The sequence below is a fragment of the Cervus canadensis genome, chromosome 11 (assembly GCF_019320065.1).
Source record: "Cervus canadensis isolate Bull #8, Minnesota chromosome 11, ASM1932006v1, whole genome shotgun sequence".
NCBI classification, from domain to species: domain Eukaryota; kingdom Metazoa; phylum Chordata; class Mammalia; order Artiodactyla; family Cervidae; genus Cervus; species Cervus canadensis.
In genome coordinates, this window is record NC_057396.1 from 21,477,354 (window position 1) to 21,498,555 (window position 21,202).

The 21,202-nt window shown below is 37.3% G+C and overlaps 1 protein-coding gene across 1 annotated transcript in view; it reads right to left on the reverse strand.

Moving 5' to 3' along the window:
• ZW10 (zw10 kinetochore protein) overlaps nucleotides 1-21,202 on the reverse strand; it is a 34,128-nt gene that overhangs the window by 3,263 nt on the left and 9,663 nt on the right. The window contains exons 7-15 of the mRNA XM_043482010.1: nucleotides 20,878-21,069; nucleotides 13,413-13,576; nucleotides 12,343-12,525; nucleotides 8,191-8,429; nucleotides 5,444-5,515; nucleotides 2,761-2,930; nucleotides 1,817-1,947; nucleotides 1,014-1,145; nucleotides 56-258 (exon numbers count right to left, since the gene is read on the reverse strand). Coding sequence (XP_043337945.1) covers nucleotides 56-258; nucleotides 1,014-1,145; nucleotides 1,817-1,947; nucleotides 2,761-2,930; nucleotides 5,444-5,515; nucleotides 8,191-8,429; nucleotides 12,343-12,525; nucleotides 13,413-13,576; nucleotides 20,878-21,069 — 1,486 coding nt within the window. The remainder of the gene's footprint in view (nucleotides 1-55; nucleotides 259-1,013; nucleotides 1,146-1,816; nucleotides 1,948-2,760; nucleotides 2,931-5,443; nucleotides 5,516-8,190; nucleotides 8,430-12,342; nucleotides 12,526-13,412; nucleotides 13,577-20,877; nucleotides 21,070-21,202) is intronic.

The following is a 21,202-nucleotide window of genomic DNA, read 5'->3' on the forward strand; positions in this document are numbered from 1 at the left end:
TATTCTTTTATAGTTGTGAAGACATTAATAAATCCTACAGAAGGGTTTTACCCACCGATCCCCAATTTCTTGCAAACTGGCTTGTAGCATCATCATCAGTTCTTTGAATGGCATCCATTTTGACACGTAGACTGGAACCTCTTCTTGGTATTTCTTATTCTTGTTTTCTTCAGACAGAGGTGCAAATACTTGAGGTCCTTCATCCACCACTGTTTTGCACAAGGAATACAATCTGTCACCGTCTTCGGTAGAGATGTCCTGATTTTGCACAAAGGGAACACGACAGAACAGAATTAGACCAGTTTAGTGGTAAGAAAAAAGCAGATCTTTGGTGCATGTTATTCAGGGGGTCAGTGGCAGCAAGATGTTTTCCAACCAATTCAGCAGACCTTACTGATCTCATCAATTCTGACAATACTCCCAAAGCTAGAATGACATGCAATAGGTTTCAACAGATCGTCGGTAATTTCATTTGCCTGCATGAAAGAATCCGTTTCTCCAGTAGAAAGTGGGGCAGTGTGCTACAAAGCAGGGAATCTTATTACAGGGGTTTAGCCAATCTACACTCAGCTCGCAGAGTCCAGGCAACTTTCCTGCAGGATCACACATACAGTCCCAATGTCAACAGGGTGCTGGTAAAGTGGTACCTGCACAAGGCTGCATCTTATCTTACTAAATTAAAGTCTTCAGTCCACCTACTTATTAAGTATACAACCGCACACTCTGTATTTTGGGAGAACTGCCCCATTTCCAGGCTCCTCACTCATAATTTACAGATGCCAGGTGGCATAAGCCATATGATCCTACTTTCTTAGATAGGTATAAAGGACAGAGATTAGCAAGACTCCAGCAAAACAGAATTAAGATAAAAGTAAGAAAATAACAGTACAATGACTTAGAGATGAGACACGAACAATTTCTTCTACCATCTGTGTTGACTAAAAATGAGACATCAACATCACCTGGAAGAACAACTGCAGCTCAAGTCTGGAGAAGCATCCAATGGCCCTTACCTCCAGGGCAGTGATCCTGCCAATGATCTCAGAAACCGCTGTGTTGAGTAAAGTCCCCATAGCCTTGCAATATATGTTCACCGGCAGGACATCCTGCCACACAACTCCGAGTCTCTTTAGCTGGTGCAGTACCTGTCAGAAAAATACAGATCTTTACATGAAACAGAGGTTGTTACAACTCACATTTTCCTTGCAACTCACATTTTTCTTACAACTTACATTTTCTAAATGGTAGATTTACATTTACCATTCCTGTGTGTGTGGAAGAAGAAGTGTTACATAAAAGTGATGTAAAGCCATTCAGAACTCATGTTTCTCGAATACTTCACCCTAGTGATATCCTTGCTTGATGAAAAATACTTACCCTGTTGACAGGAAAACTGGAGTAAAAAGGTAAGTCACTTAAGAGAGAGAAGCATTTTTTTAAAGATGAAAGCTAGTATTTCAAACTTCTCAAAGTTTATGGGTTAAAACATTGAGTTGGTCAAAAAACTCATTTGGGTCTTTTGCAACATCTTACAGGAAAACCCAAACGAACTTTTTGGTCAACCCAATACTTGCGATGGCAGACTTATTAGATAACTAGGCGCACTATTGGCTTGATGGGAAGACAGCTTCCTATTGACTTGGTGGGGCAGGGGAAAGGAAAGGTCATCAATGTGACTAGAAAAGGTGGCCACATTTCTACAGGGACTTGTGGGGAATCAACTGAGCTACCTGCCACGTACGCTTTGCTGCTTAAAAATAAGCAGGAAGCATCTAAAGAAAGAGCACGAACTGCAGAGTTAACAACAGCTCCCCACCTGCCGCACTGCTTTACTTGCTGCAGAATAATTGTCCTCATCGTCCATGTTTGAAAAGTTTCTAGCACTTGATAATCTTTCCAGAAGTTCTCCTTTCTGTGCCCGCATCTGGGCCAGAAAACACTCGGTCCCTATGACGAGAAAAGAGAATAAAGAATTCTGAGCGTTGTTCAGTTACACTCAGGGTGGAGGAGGAGAGACAAGCAGGAACCAAATATCTGTTATTGCCTATTTGAAAACAATTGCTTGTTAGTTAACATAAGGTGGCCCTAAGGTTACGGTTAATAAAAACACCACTTCCAATACATCAGCCAGTCCCTCCAAGCCCATCCTCAGAACAGCGAACTTTTAGACTACATATACAGTAGAAGCCACTGCTTATTTTTCTGATACATCTACACTACCTCAGGGGAAAGTCAGGAATTGAAAAGCTAAGTAAATGATACAGATTCTCTGCTTTTCTTAGGCTATCATTATAGTAAACATACTGATATCCCATATTTCTTTTGATTTTTAATAATCAGAAGTAAAGCTAAGGGAAGTAGAAGAGAAGGGGGCTGGTTTGAGGTTTTGCAAACAAATAAGCACTGACATTAGTGACTCTTACAAACAATGCTAACAGGGCTGTCACACTACACCTCTTAGGACATGTCACTCTACTGACATAACTCTAATTTGGTGAATTCACCACACACCAGCAATGCAGTTTGGTAACTCTAATGTACCACAGAATCATGTCATGAAAAAGTAATGCTTTCAAAAGATTGCATTCACTTCATAAAGCTATGTAACTGGGAACACCTGCATATTAAATGCCCTTTCTCTTCCAATATAGCTCAGGGACCACTATCTAATTTTGAACAGGTCTTATTTGTAAATTATAAAGATACTAGTCTGATAAGTTGCATTATCAGAATGCTTTCCTACATTTAAGGCATCATTACCAAGTCTCCGGAAGCCAGGTACAAGGTCCACAAAAGTAGTAGTGCCATCGCAGAGAATGGGGGCAAGACGCAACCTGAACTGATGCCCGAGGGTTAGCAAGTGGTGAGCAATATACATGCAGTTGTTGTGGTGAATGGCAGCCAACTGTGGCAGTTTTTGAAGGTTCTCCCTAGGTCAGGAGGAAGTGAAAGAAAAGAAAGAAATCACCTGTTATTGAAGTTGGCTCTTCTAATGACTTTCTCGGTTATTAATCACTGTCTACTGTATAAATGCTGTAAGTAACATGATGTAAACTCATTGCTCCCACTCCCACACAGTGAGTTTGTTCTGCCTGCATGAGACCTTATCCAATAAAACTAACCCAGTGATTAACAAGAAAAAAAGAGCAAGGGAATGGATGTTTACCTCTGTCAACTCTTTGTACTAGAAACCTAGAATAGCTACACATAATTCCCTTAAAATTTAACACTGATAAGTCTGTGGCAATACAGGTTTGCTTCCTCTTTCCCAAACTCCTATTTCATTTATACAATGAAGCATTTAATTATTTTCCAACTCACTAGTTTTCAAAAGTGGCTGCAGATTAGTCATCTGAGAAAGTTTAAATATATAGATGCTTAGACTTCACTCTCCAAACAAAACACAACCTCTGAGTGAAATCGGGGCATTTATGTTTTAAAATCCCACCAGGTGATTTTAAATTTTTATAAAAGATTAAAAATCACTGTTTTAATTCTTCTGCACATATTAGTGTTATCTACCTAGCCTGAGAAGAGAGCTTGTCTTAAACTTCTGCTACATGTCCACTTGCAGTCATTCAATTAAACTTCCTGGTGTGGCCATTCCATGTCAGGCTAGAATACACAAAGTTGGAAACTAACAACCTAAGACAGTTGTTCTCACTTTGGGCTACACGTCACAATCATCACAGGGCTTTAGAAAACAGAGATGTCTGAGTCTTAAATCACACCTATACATCAAAATCTCTAGAATTAGGGCCTAAGCAAATACATATATTCTCACAGGTCCATGAAAGAGTCTAAAATACTGCCAAAGCTGAGAGCACTAATCTAGAACAGTGGTTCTGAAAGTGTGGTCCCCTGGCAAGAAAATAGCAGCATCACCTGGAAATCTGTTAAAAAGTCTAGCCTTTATCCCAACCCTGCTGCTGAAGCTTAAGTTCCAATACTTTGGCCATCTGATATGCAGAGCCAATTCACTGGAAAAGACCCTGATGCTGGGAAAGATTGACGGCAGGAGGAGAAGGGTGTGGCAGAGGATGAGATGGCTGGACAGCATCACTGACTCAATGGACATGAATGTGAACAAACTCTGGGAGATAGTGAAGGACCAGGAAGCCTGGCATGCTGCAGTCCACGGGGTCTCAAAGAGTTGGACATAACTCAGTGACCAAACAACATTACTCTAGCCCTACTGAATCAGATATCTGGAGCATGAAATCTGGTAATCTGTATCCTACCAAAGTTTCCTGGTGACTGAAACACACTAAAGTTTGTAAACCACTGGTCTAGCATAAAGTTCTCAGATCATACAAAGGGGGGAAACGGCAAATCTAACTCCACCCCAGTGTGAAAAATGTTTCTAAGCACAAAAAGCCCTAAGCCAACTGTCTTTGAATTCCCAAGGGCATGGCTATTAACTGACCTGAAGATGTTTCCTCTTTTCCTTTACCTAACTAAGTAGAAAGTGAAATAAAAGTTTTAAGCCACAGCAAAGAGAATACAAATAAAAATAATAAGCTTACAATAAATAAGTGGTCTTTTAGAACAAAATAAATGGACCTACTTAAAAACATCTCAATTGTTCAAAAATCTGAACTAAAAATCACTATAAACATTAAACTGACCTTTTCTTTGAAACCAGAGTTCTTGACTTAAGGAATAGCTTTGCTGACATATTACTTAAAATATCTATAAGGTCATCCAAAACACTTTATTTGGATGATAAAGAGAACTCCTGGAGGCTTAAATATTAACTTATCAGATTAATATTAAAAGAAACTTTAAAAAAAATCCAAGATGTGAGGTAAATACAGCCTAAGATCACTAAAAAGAGCAGCTGTGTGTGTGTGCTAAGTCACTTCAGTTATGTCCAACTCTCTGCAACCCTATGGACCATAGCCCACCAGGCTCCTCTGTCTATGCGATTCTCCAGGCAAGAACACTGGAGTGAGTTGCCATACCCTCCTCCAGGTGATCTTCCCAACCCAGGGATCAAACCGGCATCTCTTAAGTATCCTGAATTGGCAAGCAGGTTCTTTACCACTAGTGCCACCTGGTATTAAGTCTGCAAAGCTATGAATGCCAAGGAAAAAATGTGGGATGTTTACCAGATAGCAATATGGAGCAATGGATGACATTTTTGTTTTGCAACCAAGTAAAGTGAGACAGTTTTGAAAATGCCTACCATCAGTAATAGGGTAAAAGTTCTCTTAAGTTTCCAAATTCGTCTCACCTAATATCCTGCAGATTATAGTACCCTTATTAATGTATTATTAATGACTGATGTACTTTAAACATGTATTGTAAATGGTTTATTGCACTGTATTGTGAATTTTAGCAGCCAATTATCTTAGGTGAGAATATCAAGTTACTGTTTTAACCTGACTCAAACATTTTAAGCTTACAATATTATATGGAAGTCAGACACAGTGGTACTTACTTGTGATATGTTGGTACAACATCATGGAACAAATGGAAGATATTCCTCACTGAGTAGAAAAGTTGAACAGCACTAAAAAGAAAACACAGTTTCAAGAGAAATGCATAAGGATATAAAGGCAATGAGAAAAAAAATTCAAAGTCAGTGCACCTTAAGTGAGAGTTCCCCACTAAGACTACAGCTGAAGAGACTAAGCTAAGTCTACAGTTAAGACTACAGCTGCCTTGGTCACTGCTGAAAACACCATTCCTCTGGATGGAATGAATTCTCAGCCAGGAGTTACCAACTGGACTGCAGGTCTGAAAACCTGGGCCCATTCACAGTGTTAAGAACAGTGACTTTCAACGCAAAGCCTCTTTTCCATTTATCAATTTGTGCTCTGCCAGGACCCCGAGTATCCCTTCAGCAACAAATGGAGCTAAGCCTCAGCAAATGTCACCTGCTCACTGGCGCACTCTGCAAAGGGCAAGGCATCAATAAAGGCACTCACTGGTGCTGTCAGGGCCAGTCTGCCTTCAGCCTCCACCTTTTCTCCTTCTCACCCCCATGCAAGGACATGAATCAACATTTCTAGGAGAGAATCCAACCTCAAGATTTCTTGCCCTTTAAGTCTGGTCTTAGAACACCTAAAGATTATTATTAAAAAGCTCTCAGAGCAAATAAAAGGCTCATGGAGCTTACTTCTACATAAAACTAACTAAAACTATGTACCCTGAATAAGTCACAGGAATTCCACAAATGATTATTAAAAAAATTAGTCATGGTTCACTATGCCCCAAAACACTGTTAAAACTTGATGACTATGATACCTGACTAAATGATTTCATTTTCTTTTCATTGCATTGTTGCTGTTTGAAGTTTGATAATAGGAAAGTGGGTTGTTGTAGTTGTGTTTTTGTTTGTCCTATTAAAACTAATTTTTGGTCTACTGATGTCCGTAGACATTCAGTATACAAAACTGTTGTTTGGTAGGACTTCCCTGGTGGTCTAGTGGCTAAGTCTCTGCCATCCCAATGCAGGGGACAGGGGTTAGATCCCTGGTCAGGGAACCAGATCCCACAGTCCACAACTAAGAGTTCGCATGCTGCAATTAAAGACCCCACAGGCTGCAACTAAGACTTGGTGCAGCCAAATAAGTAAATTTTTAAAAATACATGCACATATATAGTTTGGTATTATCTTATAAAAAATTGTCTTGCATCCCTAACTTCTGCTCGGGTATATTTCAGGTGAATACCATGTAAAAAAAGTGCATGCATACTCAGTCACTCAGTCATGTCTAACTCTTTGCGACACCATGGACTGTAGTCCGCCAGGCTCCTCTGTCCATGGAATTTTCCAGGCAAAAATACTGGAGTGGGTTACCATTTCCTTCTCCAGGAGATCTTCTCGACCCAGGGATCAAACCTGCATCTCCTGTGTCTCGTGCACTAGCAAATGGATTCTTTACCACTGGGCCACCGAGGAGGCCCTATTCACTCCTATATTTATTCTGCCAAGTGAAAGCGGAAGCCACTCAGTCATGTCCAACTCTTGCGACCCCATGGACTATACAGTCCCTGGAATTCTCCAGGCCAGAATACTGGAACGGGTAGCCTTGCCCTTCTCCAGGGGATCTTCCCAACCCAGGGATTGAACCCAGGTCTTCTGCATTGCAGGTGGATTCTTTACCAGCTGAGCCAAAGGGAAGCCCTTATTCTGCCAAAGGAGTATATAATTCCTTTTACATGTATTACGTTTTTCTTCCTCCTTATATTTAAAACAGGATGGACTCGTGAACATAATGATTCATTAAAATCATGGAAGTATTTTAGTATACATGTTCTTTCTGGAACAGAATAAAATAAAAGGGTTTGTTTATACATGGAGATTAAAACTTCAGAAGCCCCTTGGAAGACGCAATTTGATTAAGTCAAGCTCTAACTGAAACTGTTTTCCTATGAGAATGTGAAATAAAAAAACTACGACACATAGATTCAAACTAAAGAGGCTTTGGAAAACCCACTCTACAATCAACTTGGGCTACAGCCTACTGTCGTCTCCTCAGTCTGGTTCAGGAGTAGGGGAAGGAGCCTACTAAACAAAAAGAGATTCAAATATGGAAGTATGTGGAATCGAGTTTAGGTATCTTGAATGTAATGCTGACTAGAAGAAATCTTCTGGAAAGGGAGAAGTCAGAACTTTGGTGCATTTCATTCTTTTCCTTCTACCTTTGGCTGCCCAACAAACTATTATTACTTAACATTAGTATTTCAAATATAAATTAATTAGGACCTAGATTTCAAAAGGTAAAATGAATGTTAGGCTGAAGCAGATGGTACAGCTACCACTATGACCACCACCACCAATACTAATTAACATCTGAGTATTAATTATTTCCCAGGGAACATTCTAAGTTCTTCACAAGTGCTTTCTCCTGTAATACCATTCAAGTCAAATAAAAAGTTAAAAGTAAAAAATTAAAGAGCTTTTGGTTAAAAAGTGATTAACAATTTTTAATGTCAAACCCATTTGTCCACCCACATTTATGATTTTATTTCTCATACTTTGCTATAAGACTATACGTTGTAAGTAAAAGTTGATTACCAGTACATACCTGTGTGCTATACTGAATCTCTAGGGAAAAAAATATTAACTAATAGGATAAGAAAACCCAAAGAAGTCCAGCTAATTTTCTTAATAAATGTATAGTTTAGATACACATTTAACCAAGTCATTGTCATGTTCAGATAACTCAGAACTCATACCATTGATCACTGCTGGTTGTTGCCTCCAGTAAAGTCTGATAGGCAAGTTCCATTAATTTCTTCACAGATTCACTGATGCGACATGTAGGCAAAGAAAAGGAATGTTGGTCCAACGTATTCTCAGGTTCTAAATTCGCCACCTCATTGTACTGAGCTGTGGACACTTTCTGTACTTGTAGCTTGTCGTCCTCATTAGGACAAGGTAAGTCTGGCACACTTATCTTAGAAGCAGGAGTAATCTAAGAGTCAAACACAGAAAATGCATTGTCCTGAGAATAATCCAGATGTATGCAGATAGTGAGGAATAAGATGCTGACCGCTTCCATCACAATTAAGCAGTGGATCTACAGAATAATTATATGAGTGAATATGGAAGTACTTTAATGGCTGCTCAATCTCGGGTGAAAGTATATCATAAGGAATAAGCAATCCCTTTTACAGTGCCATTCTTTTCATTCTGTGCATTCTTATTCTTGGTGGAAACAGCAAAGCTGTGAAACTGACCCAAGATTTTAGGTAAATGAAAGGACCTTCAAAAAATCCTCTTTCTCAGATTACAATATTGGATTAATGCACACCAGTATGACTCTGTGTTCCACTGTCATTAAATTATTTCCCATTAGAAACATGTCTTGGCTTAGCCAAAGAAACAACACATTCAAGCTAGCTTATGCTGCTCTTAAAAACAAAATTCCAAACAAAATCCAAAAAATGTTCCCTACATTTACACTGAATAAGAATTCCCAGATTTGGTGAAAACTAAAGGGAAGCACAGGGCTTTCCTGGTGGCTCAGCAGTAAAGAATATGGCCTGCAATGCAGGAGACACTGGTTTGATCCATGGGCTGTGAAGATCCCCTGGAGGAGGGTATGGGAACCCATTCCAGTATCTTGCCTGGAGAATCCCATGGACAAAGAAGGCTGGCAGGTGACAGTCCACAGGGTTGCGAAGAGTCATACACGACTAAAGTAACTGAGTACACACATACGAAGGGAAGAATACTAGGGCTCTAGTCTGGAAACATCAGTGATATTTTCTACCCTAACTTTAAACACAGTCATTTAACCTCTCTTGACCTAAATTTTCTCATTGCAATATGAAGAAATTGCACTAAAATAATGGTTTTCAAATCGTGCTTCTCAAAGATGCCTTGGGAGCCAAAAAAAAGTTGGGGGGAGATTAAGCAGGAAGCAGCAGCAGGTTCCTACCTCAAGAAGAGCTGCTCTGCTCAGCACATACTGGACCTCTATGGAAAATTTCTGACAGAAAAAGTTTAAGTTTTTTTCAAGTCTTAAAAAAACATTAAAGTCATCAGACTTGCCATCTATATATAAAATTTGTATAATAACATCTATTTTATAGGGCTGTTATAACGTTTCAATGAGAATACAAATATCACAACCAGGGGAGGTGCCACTGGCATCGAGTGGGTAGAAGCTAGCGATGCTACTGAACATCCTACAGGACAGGCCCCAGAGCAAAGAATTATCTGGTCCCAAATGTCAACAGTAGCAATGCTGAGAAACTCTTATCTAGAGGAAGCTCCATCATTAGGATTTGGATATTTGGGAGGAAAATACAATCTTACAGAATGTCAGAACTAGTTGAATAGGGAGCTCAGAGATTATCTAGTTCAATTCTGTCATGTTACATAAAAGGAAACTGAGGTTCAACAAGGCTAAAAGATTTAGCCCAGAGTCAAAGCAATCTAGTAACAATCATATTTATAACAAGGAGTTATGCAGAGCTATTGGGATATATATTAATTCATTTACCAAATGTTTACTGAGTACTAAGTACACAGTAGTATGCACCAGGTATATTATTGACGTTAGAGGTACAACAGTAAACAAAACAGTAAAGAACAAAACAAACTGGAAAAAAGAAACCAACCCTCCCCACATAGAGCATATTTTCTAGTGGGGAAAAACAATAAATAATTCAGATAAAATATTTATTTATAATAAGTAACATGAAAGTGCAAGTCACTCAGTCATGTCCGACTCTTTGTGACCCCTTGGACCATACAGTCCATGGAATTCTCCAGGCCAGAATACCAGAGTGCATAGCCCTTCTCCTCTCCAGGGATTGAACCCAGGTCTCCCGCATTGCAGGTGGATTCTTTACCAGCTGAGCCACAGGAGAAGCCCAAGAATACTGGAGTGGTAGCCTATCCCTTCTCTAGCAAACCTTCCCAACCCAGGAATCGAACCGGGGTCTCCTGTGTTGCAGGCAGATTCTTTACCAACTGAGCTATGAGGGAAGAAAAACAAAGCAAGCAAAGAGTATAAGAAATAGGGGGAGGCTTCCCTGATGGCTCAGATGGTAAAGAATCTGCCCACAACGCAGGAGACCCTGGTTCAATCCCTCGGTCAGAAAGATTGCCTGGAGAAGGGTATGGCTACCCAATGCAGTATTCTTGTCTGAAGAATTCTGTGCAGAGAGGAGCCCAGAGAGCTATAGTTTACGGGGTCACAAAGAGTCAGATGCAACTGAGTGACTCATACTTCCCTGGTGGCTCAGTGGTAAAGAATCCGCCTGCCAATGCAGGAGACATGAGTTCAATCCCTGATCCACAAAGATCCCAGATGCTGCAGAGCAACTAAGCCCGTACACCACAAGTACTGAATCTGCACTCTAGAGCCTGGAAGCCACAACTACTGAAGCCTACAGGCTGAGAACCTGTGCTCTGAAACAAGAGAAGCCACTGCAATGAGAAGCCCACACACTGTAACTAGAGAGCAGCCCCCACTCACTGCGACCAAAGAAAAGACCACACAGCAAAGAAGAACTAGCACAGCCAAAAATAAAAATAAATATACAAATAATTAAAAAAAAATAGGAGGAGGTTACAATTTTAATAGTGGTCAAGTAACTTCCCTGGTGGTCCAGTGGTTAAGACTCTGTGCTTCCAATGCAAGGGGTGGGGGGCGGGGCGTGTGTTTGATCCCTGGTTGGGGAACTAAGATTCCACATGCTGAGCAGCGCAGCCAAGGAAATATTTTTAAAAATAATGAATTTTTCTTAAAAAGTAAAATAGTGATCAGGAAAGGGAGCAAGTCTATAGCAATATTCCAAGCAGAGGGGTAAAGAGGTTTCAAAGTTCTGTAGCCAAGCTGTCCTGGCAAATGAAGAGAGTGACTGAAGAGGAATGCAGTAGGATATGCAGTCAGAGCGGCAACAGGGGATGCATCAGCCAGGGCCTTGCAGGCCATGGTAAGCCGACTGGGTCCTTCTCTAAATGAGATAGGAAGCCACTGGGTTTTGTGCACAAGAGTGACATAAGCGACATTCATGTAAAAACCCTGAGTGTATTTTAGTTCCCCCGACATTCCCAGATTACACCAAAATGTGTTAATATCTGTGGAGCTCAAATGGCTAATTATATATTTTACTGAAGTGGACACTACAGCAGGGTAACCCCAGGAGAAAGGGGCAAGCAGAAAGCACAGAGGGGAGAAGGGCATGGTCCTCTCAGTGGTAATAGAAAAGCGGCTGAGGAATTTTCTAAGGGGTTATTCAGTCTGTGTCTTCTTCTAATCTAAATAACACTTATATATGCCAAATATTAATTTATATATGTAAGATATTTTAAAAAACAGAAAAAATAGAGTTATCTAAGGTCAAAGGAGTAAATTACCCTCAATGCAAATTATAATTTGTCCACAGATTTTACGGATAATTTTTACACCATACAAAGATCGTATCTTTTTGTTTCCTTTTATTAACTTCAAAACTAGCACCTCTATTAGCTTAAGCAATGAAGTCAACATTTTCACAACAGGATATAATCTCTGTATATAACAGTACTTGTCACAAAATTGCATACTAAAAATTCAAGTGATAAAGTCAAGAAAACTATAGGTTGATATACTCTATGACTTCAACAACAGTAATCCATTAAATTCATGTAGATTTTTTCAGTTTATACAATGCTTTTATGTGCATTATCTTATCTGATCCCACAATACCCTATGAAAGAGATAGGTCTTAGGACCCCTTTCAAAATGAGAAAACTAATGTTTAAGAAAATTAGTAACTCACCTCAATGATCTCAGCAAATGTCACATGCTCTTCCACTCTACCACAATCATTTCAAAAATAAGCTGCTTCCTAATGCAATGTAATAAATTATAACCATCCCCCCCATACCTTCACAGTGTTGTGAATTTCAGAGGTCATTAGGTTTCTAGCCGCCACAATCACATCCTGACACTTCTTGTTAGCAAAATGAGAATTGATATTACGGGCATATTTCAGCAAATCAGTAGTATCTCCTTTTAAAAACCTCATCTCCTTTAAGGCATTTTCAAATTCTTCAGTGGATTGTATGATCTGAAAAAGAAATGCAAGAAAAAGAAAGAAAGTAAAGAATTATATACATATATTCCTTTTCAATATTAAAATTTCAAATCCAATGTACAGAAAAGAACAAGGAGCAGACGGTTATTTAAGTTTTAGAACAGACCATCCATTACTATGTAGAAAATATTACACATTTAAATTCATCAGGAAGAGCATCTTCATTAGGAGTTTCTGACTCTGCTTAGTAAAAGTGCAACAAATTTTTTAGTAAATATACAGTAATCCCCCTCCCTTATCCTTGGTTTCATTTACCCACAGTCAGCTATGGTCTGAAAATAATAAATGAAAAATTCAAGAAACAAACAATTCCTAAGTTTTAAATTGTGTGCTGTTCTCAGTAGTGTGATGAAATATCACATTGACCTGCTGTGTTTTACCCACAGGATATGAATCATCCATTTGTACAGTATATCCGCATTGTATATACTACCTGCCCATAAGTATAGAAAAAACACTGCACATATATCTATAGTTCAATACAACCACAGGTTCACGTCCTCACTGAGGGTCTTAGAACATACCTAAGGGGGGACTTCTGTACTTATTTTAGTGTTTGAGGAAACACCAGAAAGAAGCCAAAAAGTAAAGTATCGCCTAGTAGCTACTAGAGCTGATACAAATATAAAAACAATTCTTTTTCAAAAGTACCTTACTAATGAAAACATATTAATACTGAATGAGAAAGCATACTTCCCAATCAAAAGGTAGCAAGCCAGAAGAGAAATGAAGTTATAGGGAATTTGCATCCACATCTTATGAATAATTTTCTTAAACAACAAACTATCTCCAAGATAAACAAAGGACACTGACAAGAACCTGTGGTCTATCCAAACCTCCGGTGACACCTCTGCTCTTACCTCTTCATACTGCTGTAACTTGCTGCTATTTGTCGGGATAGAATAAACCAAACAATCTTTAATAAGGCACTCAGATAGGTCCTCCCAGATCATGTCACCAAGCATCTCAGCCAATGTGATCTTAGATGTCTTTAACTTTTCTAGGTCAGCATCAAGAGGTAAATCTGAAATCAAAAGAAAAGGTTTTAAACAAGAAGCTATTCACACACCAGATATATTCTCAAATTCCCTACTTTTCTAGAATTCTTCAATTTTAAGATGACAGGGAAGAAAACAGCACAAGTACTTCTACCCTACTTCAACTAACTATGTGGGAAAATCATGACACACAAAATTATTATTGTATTTTCACTGCTCAGATGAATCATATGCATTATAAGACTGCCCGCCTGTTCTCTGCAACAATTAGGTAGTAAGCGATCTACATTATAATCATCTACTGCTAACCACGGATCTGATTATATGACAAGCACTCAGAAGTTCTGCATACCAAGTTGAAACTAGTTTAGAATAAAATCCCATTTCTCCAATAATAAATAAACGTATTTTTTCATCTCTGCAAAGGATCAGAGTGTTTATTCTAAGCAAAATATCAATAAATACCTTACATTATCATGTAATATCTAGTCTGTCAAATGGAATACTTCAATATATCTTCCACGGTAATATTTTATGGTGGCTTTTTCTAACACATTTTGAGGAAGTTAATTAATTAACTGCTTCCCTTGTGGCTCAGCTGGTAAAGAATTCACCTGCAATGTGGAAGACCTGAGTTTGATCCCTGGGTTGGGAAGATCCCCTGGAGAAGGGAAAGGCTACCCACTCCAGGATTCTAGCCTGGAGAATTCCAGGGACCGTTTAGGCCATGGGGTTGCAAAGAACTGGACACAACTGAGCGACTTTCACTATTAATTAACTAAATAGTGTAAGAGGACCTTAAAAGAAAGTGACCATACTACCTCAAAGCCTTGAGCTATCTTGTAAAATTGGAAGTCTAGGCCTGCACTGTTTGATATGATGGCAATCAGCCACATTTTGCTACTGAGCACATGACATGGGGCTAATGTGACAAATTCAATTTTTTAAAATTTTAAGTAATTTCAACTTAAGTTTAAAACTGAAAGCAAAGGTGTGTGGTTATAAGGTAGCATAGAAGAGCCTTGTGGTGATAGGCTAGTTTCATATCTTGAGTGTAGTGGTAGGTACATGAATCTATACAGGTAATAAAATTGCATAGAACTATTCACACACACAAATGAGTGCAAGGAAAACTGGAAAAATCTGAATAAGTTCTGTGAATTGTACCACAATCCATTTCCTGGTTTTGATCCTATACTATGGTTATACAAGATGCTAACAGTGGGGAAAACTGGGTGAAGGGTATATGGGATCTCTATATATTTTTTTAATAAAAATTTTAAACTAGAAAAAAAAAATGAAGTAGCATAAAATACTTTTCTGTGAAGCACAATTTTGTTGCTTTGATAAGACCACATCTCACTTTAACCATAGCATCACCGTATGTGTACTGTAGTGCTCATTTCAGGCACGTATATTACTTCTAGTATTTCATATAAACACATTTTCGATGTAGTCAGAGTAAACAGATTCATTCCATTCCAATGACTTTGTTTTCCTATGCATCAGTGTAACACTGTAATGTGTGTACCTGAATATTCTGTGCATACAGCACAGGCTACAGTGATAGCTATATAAACTGAAAAAAGGAGTTAAATTGAAGTGCTTATTATTTTCATTATGATATATTTTTCTCATTTAAGAAAATAACTATAAACAAACCTTCAAATTTAAAACTAAAATATACTATTGATGCAGAATCAAGTGAAGATGCAAAAGTTGGTGGAACTGGTAGAAACAGTAAAGGAAAAAAGAGACTGGAAGAAAATATGCCAAGAATTTTACAACGAATGGCAGTGCAACTTGCTAAAACAGAGCAAGGCAAAATTTTGCTATGCAAAAAAATGTTTAAGATGATAAAGCAGACACTATTAGGAGACATTTTCAGCAAATATACTAGGAATTTGTCAAGCTTCCTCTCAAAAAAGAATTGACAAAATGAGTCACCTGAAATCACAATTAAATATCCAACCAAAAATGCGATTTTAATGGGATCTGAGCTCATGGAAAAGACCCTGATGCTGGGAAAGATTGAAGGCAGGAGAAGGGGATGACAGAGGATGAGACGGTTGGATGGCATCACTGACGCAATGGACATGAGTTTGACTAAGCTCCGGGAGTTGGTGATGGACAGGGGAGCCTGGCGTGTTGCAGTCCATGGGGTCGTAGAGTCAGACACAACTGAGCAACTCAACTGAACTGAACTGAGCCTGTAAATTCAGCTAGTGATAAAATGACTTGATAAAATCATTCTGTTTTCTCTGTGTGTACATTTTGATATCAAATTTATGCTTTTTTTAAAAAAATTAATCAGGATACTTATCTATTCTTTTCTATTGACCAAAAGAGCTTGATTATCAAAAGGATTATGTGTAATTTGAAAAGCACCTAGAATTTAGTCATAAACTTTATGTGCCTAATGGTGACCTTTTAAATAGGATATCTTTAACAACCTTCAAATTTCTTCTACAACTATTCGTATGTTCAGAGTCTCTACTTCTCGGTAAATTTTAGTAACTTATACTTTCTAGAAAATCAATACCACTAACGTTTCTAAAGAAAAAGGATAATCTTCCCTCTCCATATCCACAAGTTTCTCCGTCTCTCTGTGCCCAAGTTACCAATGTTAAGAGTTTGGTTTGTATTCTTCCTCCCTTACATTTAAAATACACACACTTGATATAGATCAAATCGTGTACCCCACAATTCATATGCTGAAGCCCTAGTCCCCAATGTAACTGCATTTGGAGACAGGATTCACCTTTAAATAGGTCATAAGGGTGGAGTCCTGCCCTTAATCCACTATGACTAGTGCCCTTCTAAGAAAAGCAAAGACATCAGGGGTGAGCATACAGAGAGGAAAGGCCATGTGAGGACACTGAGAAGACTGTCTGCTAAGCAAGGAGAGAGGGCTCAGCAGAAACCAAATCTACTAACACTTTGACCTTGGACTTCCAAAACTGTGAGAAAATAAATTTCTGCTTTTTAAGTCACACAGCCTGTGGTATTTTGTTATGGAAGCCCTAGTAAACCAATATAATACTCAACTAAGGGGCTACATCCATTTTTATAAAATGGGTTCATGCCACAGATTTTACACTTAACTTTTTATTCCTAAGAATAGATCATGGCCATCTCTGAGGTATCTAGCTCTACTTTACTTTTTTTTTTTAATCAGCAAAACTTTTTTTTGCTTGTTTGTTTACTTTTATTAGTTGTTCTAATGAGATGAATGAAACTGGAGCCCATTATACAGAGTGAAGTAAGCCAGAAAGATAAAGAACATTACAGCATACTAACACATATATATGGAATTTAGAAAGATGGTAATGATAACCCTATATGCAATACTTTACTTCTTTTTAATAGCTGCAGAGTACCCCATAGTATGGCTCAACTGTAAGATATACAACCATTTCCTCAGATGATACCCATTCCAGTATGCAAGTATATACAGTAATTACACAAGCAAACATACATACTGTCGATATGATGTCTGTAAGGAATTAAAAAGTGGGCTACCTGAGTCAAAGGGATGAATATCTTAGCATAACTATAGAGCTTCAGATTACTTGCTAAAAAACACTCACAAAGGCAATGAAGGAATCTACCTTTCCATTTTCTTACCAAAAGTGTCTTACACAGATCTCTGAGTTTTGTCAACCTTAAGGGTGGAAAGTTCTACTCTGATGCTGTGATTTCCATTCCACTATTAGGGAGATTAAGCAACACCTATTTTTATGTTTATTAATAATTTGAACGTCTTCTTCCATAAATTGCCTATTCATATTTTTTACCCTTTTTCTGTTACTATGTTTTCTCTTTCTTTGGAAAAAAATCTTTATATCAACTTCTTGTCTGTCAAATGCACTGAAGATCTTTTCTCCAAGTACAATATAATCTTTGTTTATGGTACTGTTTACCATACAGAATTTGACATTTACACGCAGTCAAATTTGTCAATCATTTCCTTTATGCATTCATAATATTTAAGTATTATAAATTTTCTTCCAACACTTTTATTGTTCTACGTTTTGCATATAAGGTTTTAATTCACCTGGAATGTATCTCTGAAGTACGAAGCAGGAATCTAAATTTATCTCATTCCACATAGCCAATTTTGCTAGCACTATTATTTAATAAACTGCCCCACTAAACTAAAATGTGACTGATCAAATGGTAAATTCTCTTTTATTCTTGGCTCTACTTCTGGACTCTTTTTCATTCCATTGATCCTATGTCAAAAACATCGTTTTAATTATAAAATTCTCCAACTAGTATTTTTCAAATCTTTACTGGCAAGTCTCATATTTTTTTATGCAAGCTCTAGAGTAATTCATTTGTCCAGTTCAAAAAATACCTAACAAGCATCTGACTGGAAATGTATTAAATTTATACGTTATTTTGGAATGAGTTGACAATTTTTTAAGATTGTTTTCTAATCCAAGATAGCCTCCCTTCCCTTTATGTCCTCAATAAGTTTTATGCTATCCTTTACATATATTCTTCCTATTAAATTTATCTTTAAGAATTTAATAAATTCTGTTGCCATTATAAATATCTTTATATTTTAATTTATAACTGATTATTGCTAGAGAGAAGAAATCTGATTTTTATAGATTTATACTGTACCTAGACAACTTAGTAAATTTCTTACTAATTATAAAAGTTTTAGTAGAGTCTTTTGGTTTTTTAGGTATACAGTCACATCATTTACAAGTAAAGATAAATTCTTCTCTTTATTTTAATATTATACTTATTTTCTCTTCTTTGCATCAGCAATAACACCTAAAACAATGTTAACAAATATTAATGCCAGTGTGCATTCCTAATTTAAAACTGATTTTAATTGAAATATATAGGGCTTTTTTTTTTAATGGTTTCATATATTTAAGATTATTTCTTCTGGGCAGATTCCTAGAAGTTGAAATCTTGGTTTAAAGATACAAACATTTTAAGGCTTTTTATATATTTTGCCAAATTATTCCCAAAAGAATTTTTTATCCTCTTTTTAAAAATTCCTTTGCTGTTGGTACAATGATGCTTAGTAATAAAGAAAACTTGAGAGTAAAAAACACATATTTAAAAGATGAAAGGAGCATATAACCAAAGACACACATAAGAGGGAAGGTAAAAACCTTTATGATAATAATAATAATATTATTATTATTCATAATAACTAAAATGAAAAGAAAGTAGAAGACTCAAAAAAGAACTAAGGCTACAAAGTATGATCCTCAGGTTATATTTAGGAGAAGAAGATGAAAGAAGGGAATATTGACTGAAAGATATTAAACAGATGGGAAGAGAACCGAGCAACAGTGAGTTGTCTTCTGTTCTGAATATCCTAGGTACAAAGAAAACTTACAGACACAATGGATTGAGCACTTAAAGGACCAATGTCAAACTGGAAAGACATTCCAGGGTGCTCCTGGAATTCCCCAGAGCACCCTCCAATCTAGCCTTATCCTAGGTTAATAGTACTATCACTGACTTAAGCTCTAAGAAAACATGATTATCAAATGTGCATTCAACATGAAGTAGAAAGGATAGTTAACACACTGTAAAATTTTATCAAGTAAAATTCAACAAAGAATAATGTTAACTGTAAAGTCAGGTGTAAGATAGGAAAGCAGCCGTTTGCACTGAGTATGTGGGATTTTCATTTACATCAAGCTCAATAAGTTAACTGTGTAATAACAGCCTTTGGCTATACTAACAGAAACCTGAAACTGAGAATAAAGGAGTGAATGCTCCCGTACTAATCTGAGTTGGTTCAGACGGTATCTAGAATACTTTGTTCTGTTTTGAACACCATATTGTAATAAAAAGGACTAATAAAAAATGGAATATATCCATAGAAAATCACTGAAGATAAGAAGATCTAACATTATTTCATTTTTTAAAAAAGTAAAGATGGTGGTAAGACATAGGGGACATAATTACAGAGACTGGAAAGAATTTCAAAGTCCAATTTCAAAGAATTAGACTTCTATACAGCTCCACAGAGTAGAAACAGCATTGGTAAAGCAGATATTACAGTGCAATATATTTTGAACATAGTTTTTAAACAACTACCCCAAAGATTTAATTTCCAAAACGGGCATTTTGGCAAGCATATTTAATACAGAAAGGAGATACAATTTTTTTTTTAAAAAACTTGACAGTACTCAAGAGCTGCCCAGAGGTAGGATGGACTCTCAAAGGTGCTCAGGTTTGCTGTGACCAGTTGATGGGAGTGTTACAGAGGAGAGTTAAGCGTCAGAGATATCTGGATTGATCACCTTTCTAGTTCCTTCCAATCCTTGGACTCTGTGTTTACAACTTTTTGTTATATCTAATAAAAACAACAGTATATTATCTCCCTAAGTAAAGGAACAAGAACAAAACCACCTTGGATTTCTGCAGTTCATACAAGTCTTGAAATTTTTTATTCTCTGCTATCAAAACTAGAAAGAATTCCTTGCTTTACAAATAAATTATTTATATATAAATAAAGAATGTCTATATGTATACAACTGAGCTACTTTGCTACACAGCAGAAATTGGCACAACACTGTAAATTAACTACACTTTAATAAAAAGTGATAAATTATTTATATATAAATAAATTATGTGACTGCCAGGAAGGCTTACAAACAATAGCAGCATTTCTTTTTTTTTTTTCCACAGCAAGAGTGCCTAATTTGACTATTCAATCAGACAACTGAGAAAAGGAAAAAGAAGGTAAGTCAAATAGACTAAAATGACAGTATTGTAATAAAAAAAGGAAGAAGTTTTACTTTTAGTGGCGTGACAGCCAAAAAATGACCCAAGCAGCACAGAAACTTGTTGTCTCAAGGGTGAACATATAAAGATCCAACCAGCAGGCTGAGCTGGAGTGAAACTCATGTCCTATGTTAAACTCAGTTTGTGTATATCAATTAGGTTGATGGGGATTTTTCCCACTGAAATATGTCAAACAGCACTCAGTTCATTTCTGCTTTTCCTGTAATTAACCAAGAGTCCCAAAATATGATGTCCCTAGAAGTCCCATGAGAGAAAAGCATCCCAAAATCCAACTATATATTACAAAGAACATGGGGTACCACTGATGACCTTACCTGGCAACACTAGGCAGAGAAGGAAAGCAAAACAGAGCAAGAAATAGAAAGGTAACTACTTTTTTCCCAAGACATAATTTACTCACCTCCATCCTCCGCTCACTCAGAATGGCAGCATTTTTATCCACTTTTTAAAGTAATATCCACTTTTTAAAATAATATTTACTTTCAAATACCACATCAACTTTTCTAAAATATGAAAGCATGGCCTTGGGTATACACACCTAGAAGTTGTTTCTGGACCACTTCCAGTACCAGTCTGATCTTGGCAAAAACTTCAGATGGTGATGGATGTTCCAAGTCAGTCATCACAGATTCAAAACGAATGATAGTGATGTTAGGTTGGCTTTCTATCACAGCAAGAAGGGATGGGCAAGATGCCAGAGGCTTAAGGATATACTTCAGCAGCATCTGACCTGAAAGTTATATGAACACTCATAAAAAAAATCACTTGAAGACATTTGAGAAAAAAAGATCTTTGAGCCTAACAACAAAAAAACATATACCATGAGATTACACAATACAAGTTTTCCCACTGAAGTTTCCCAG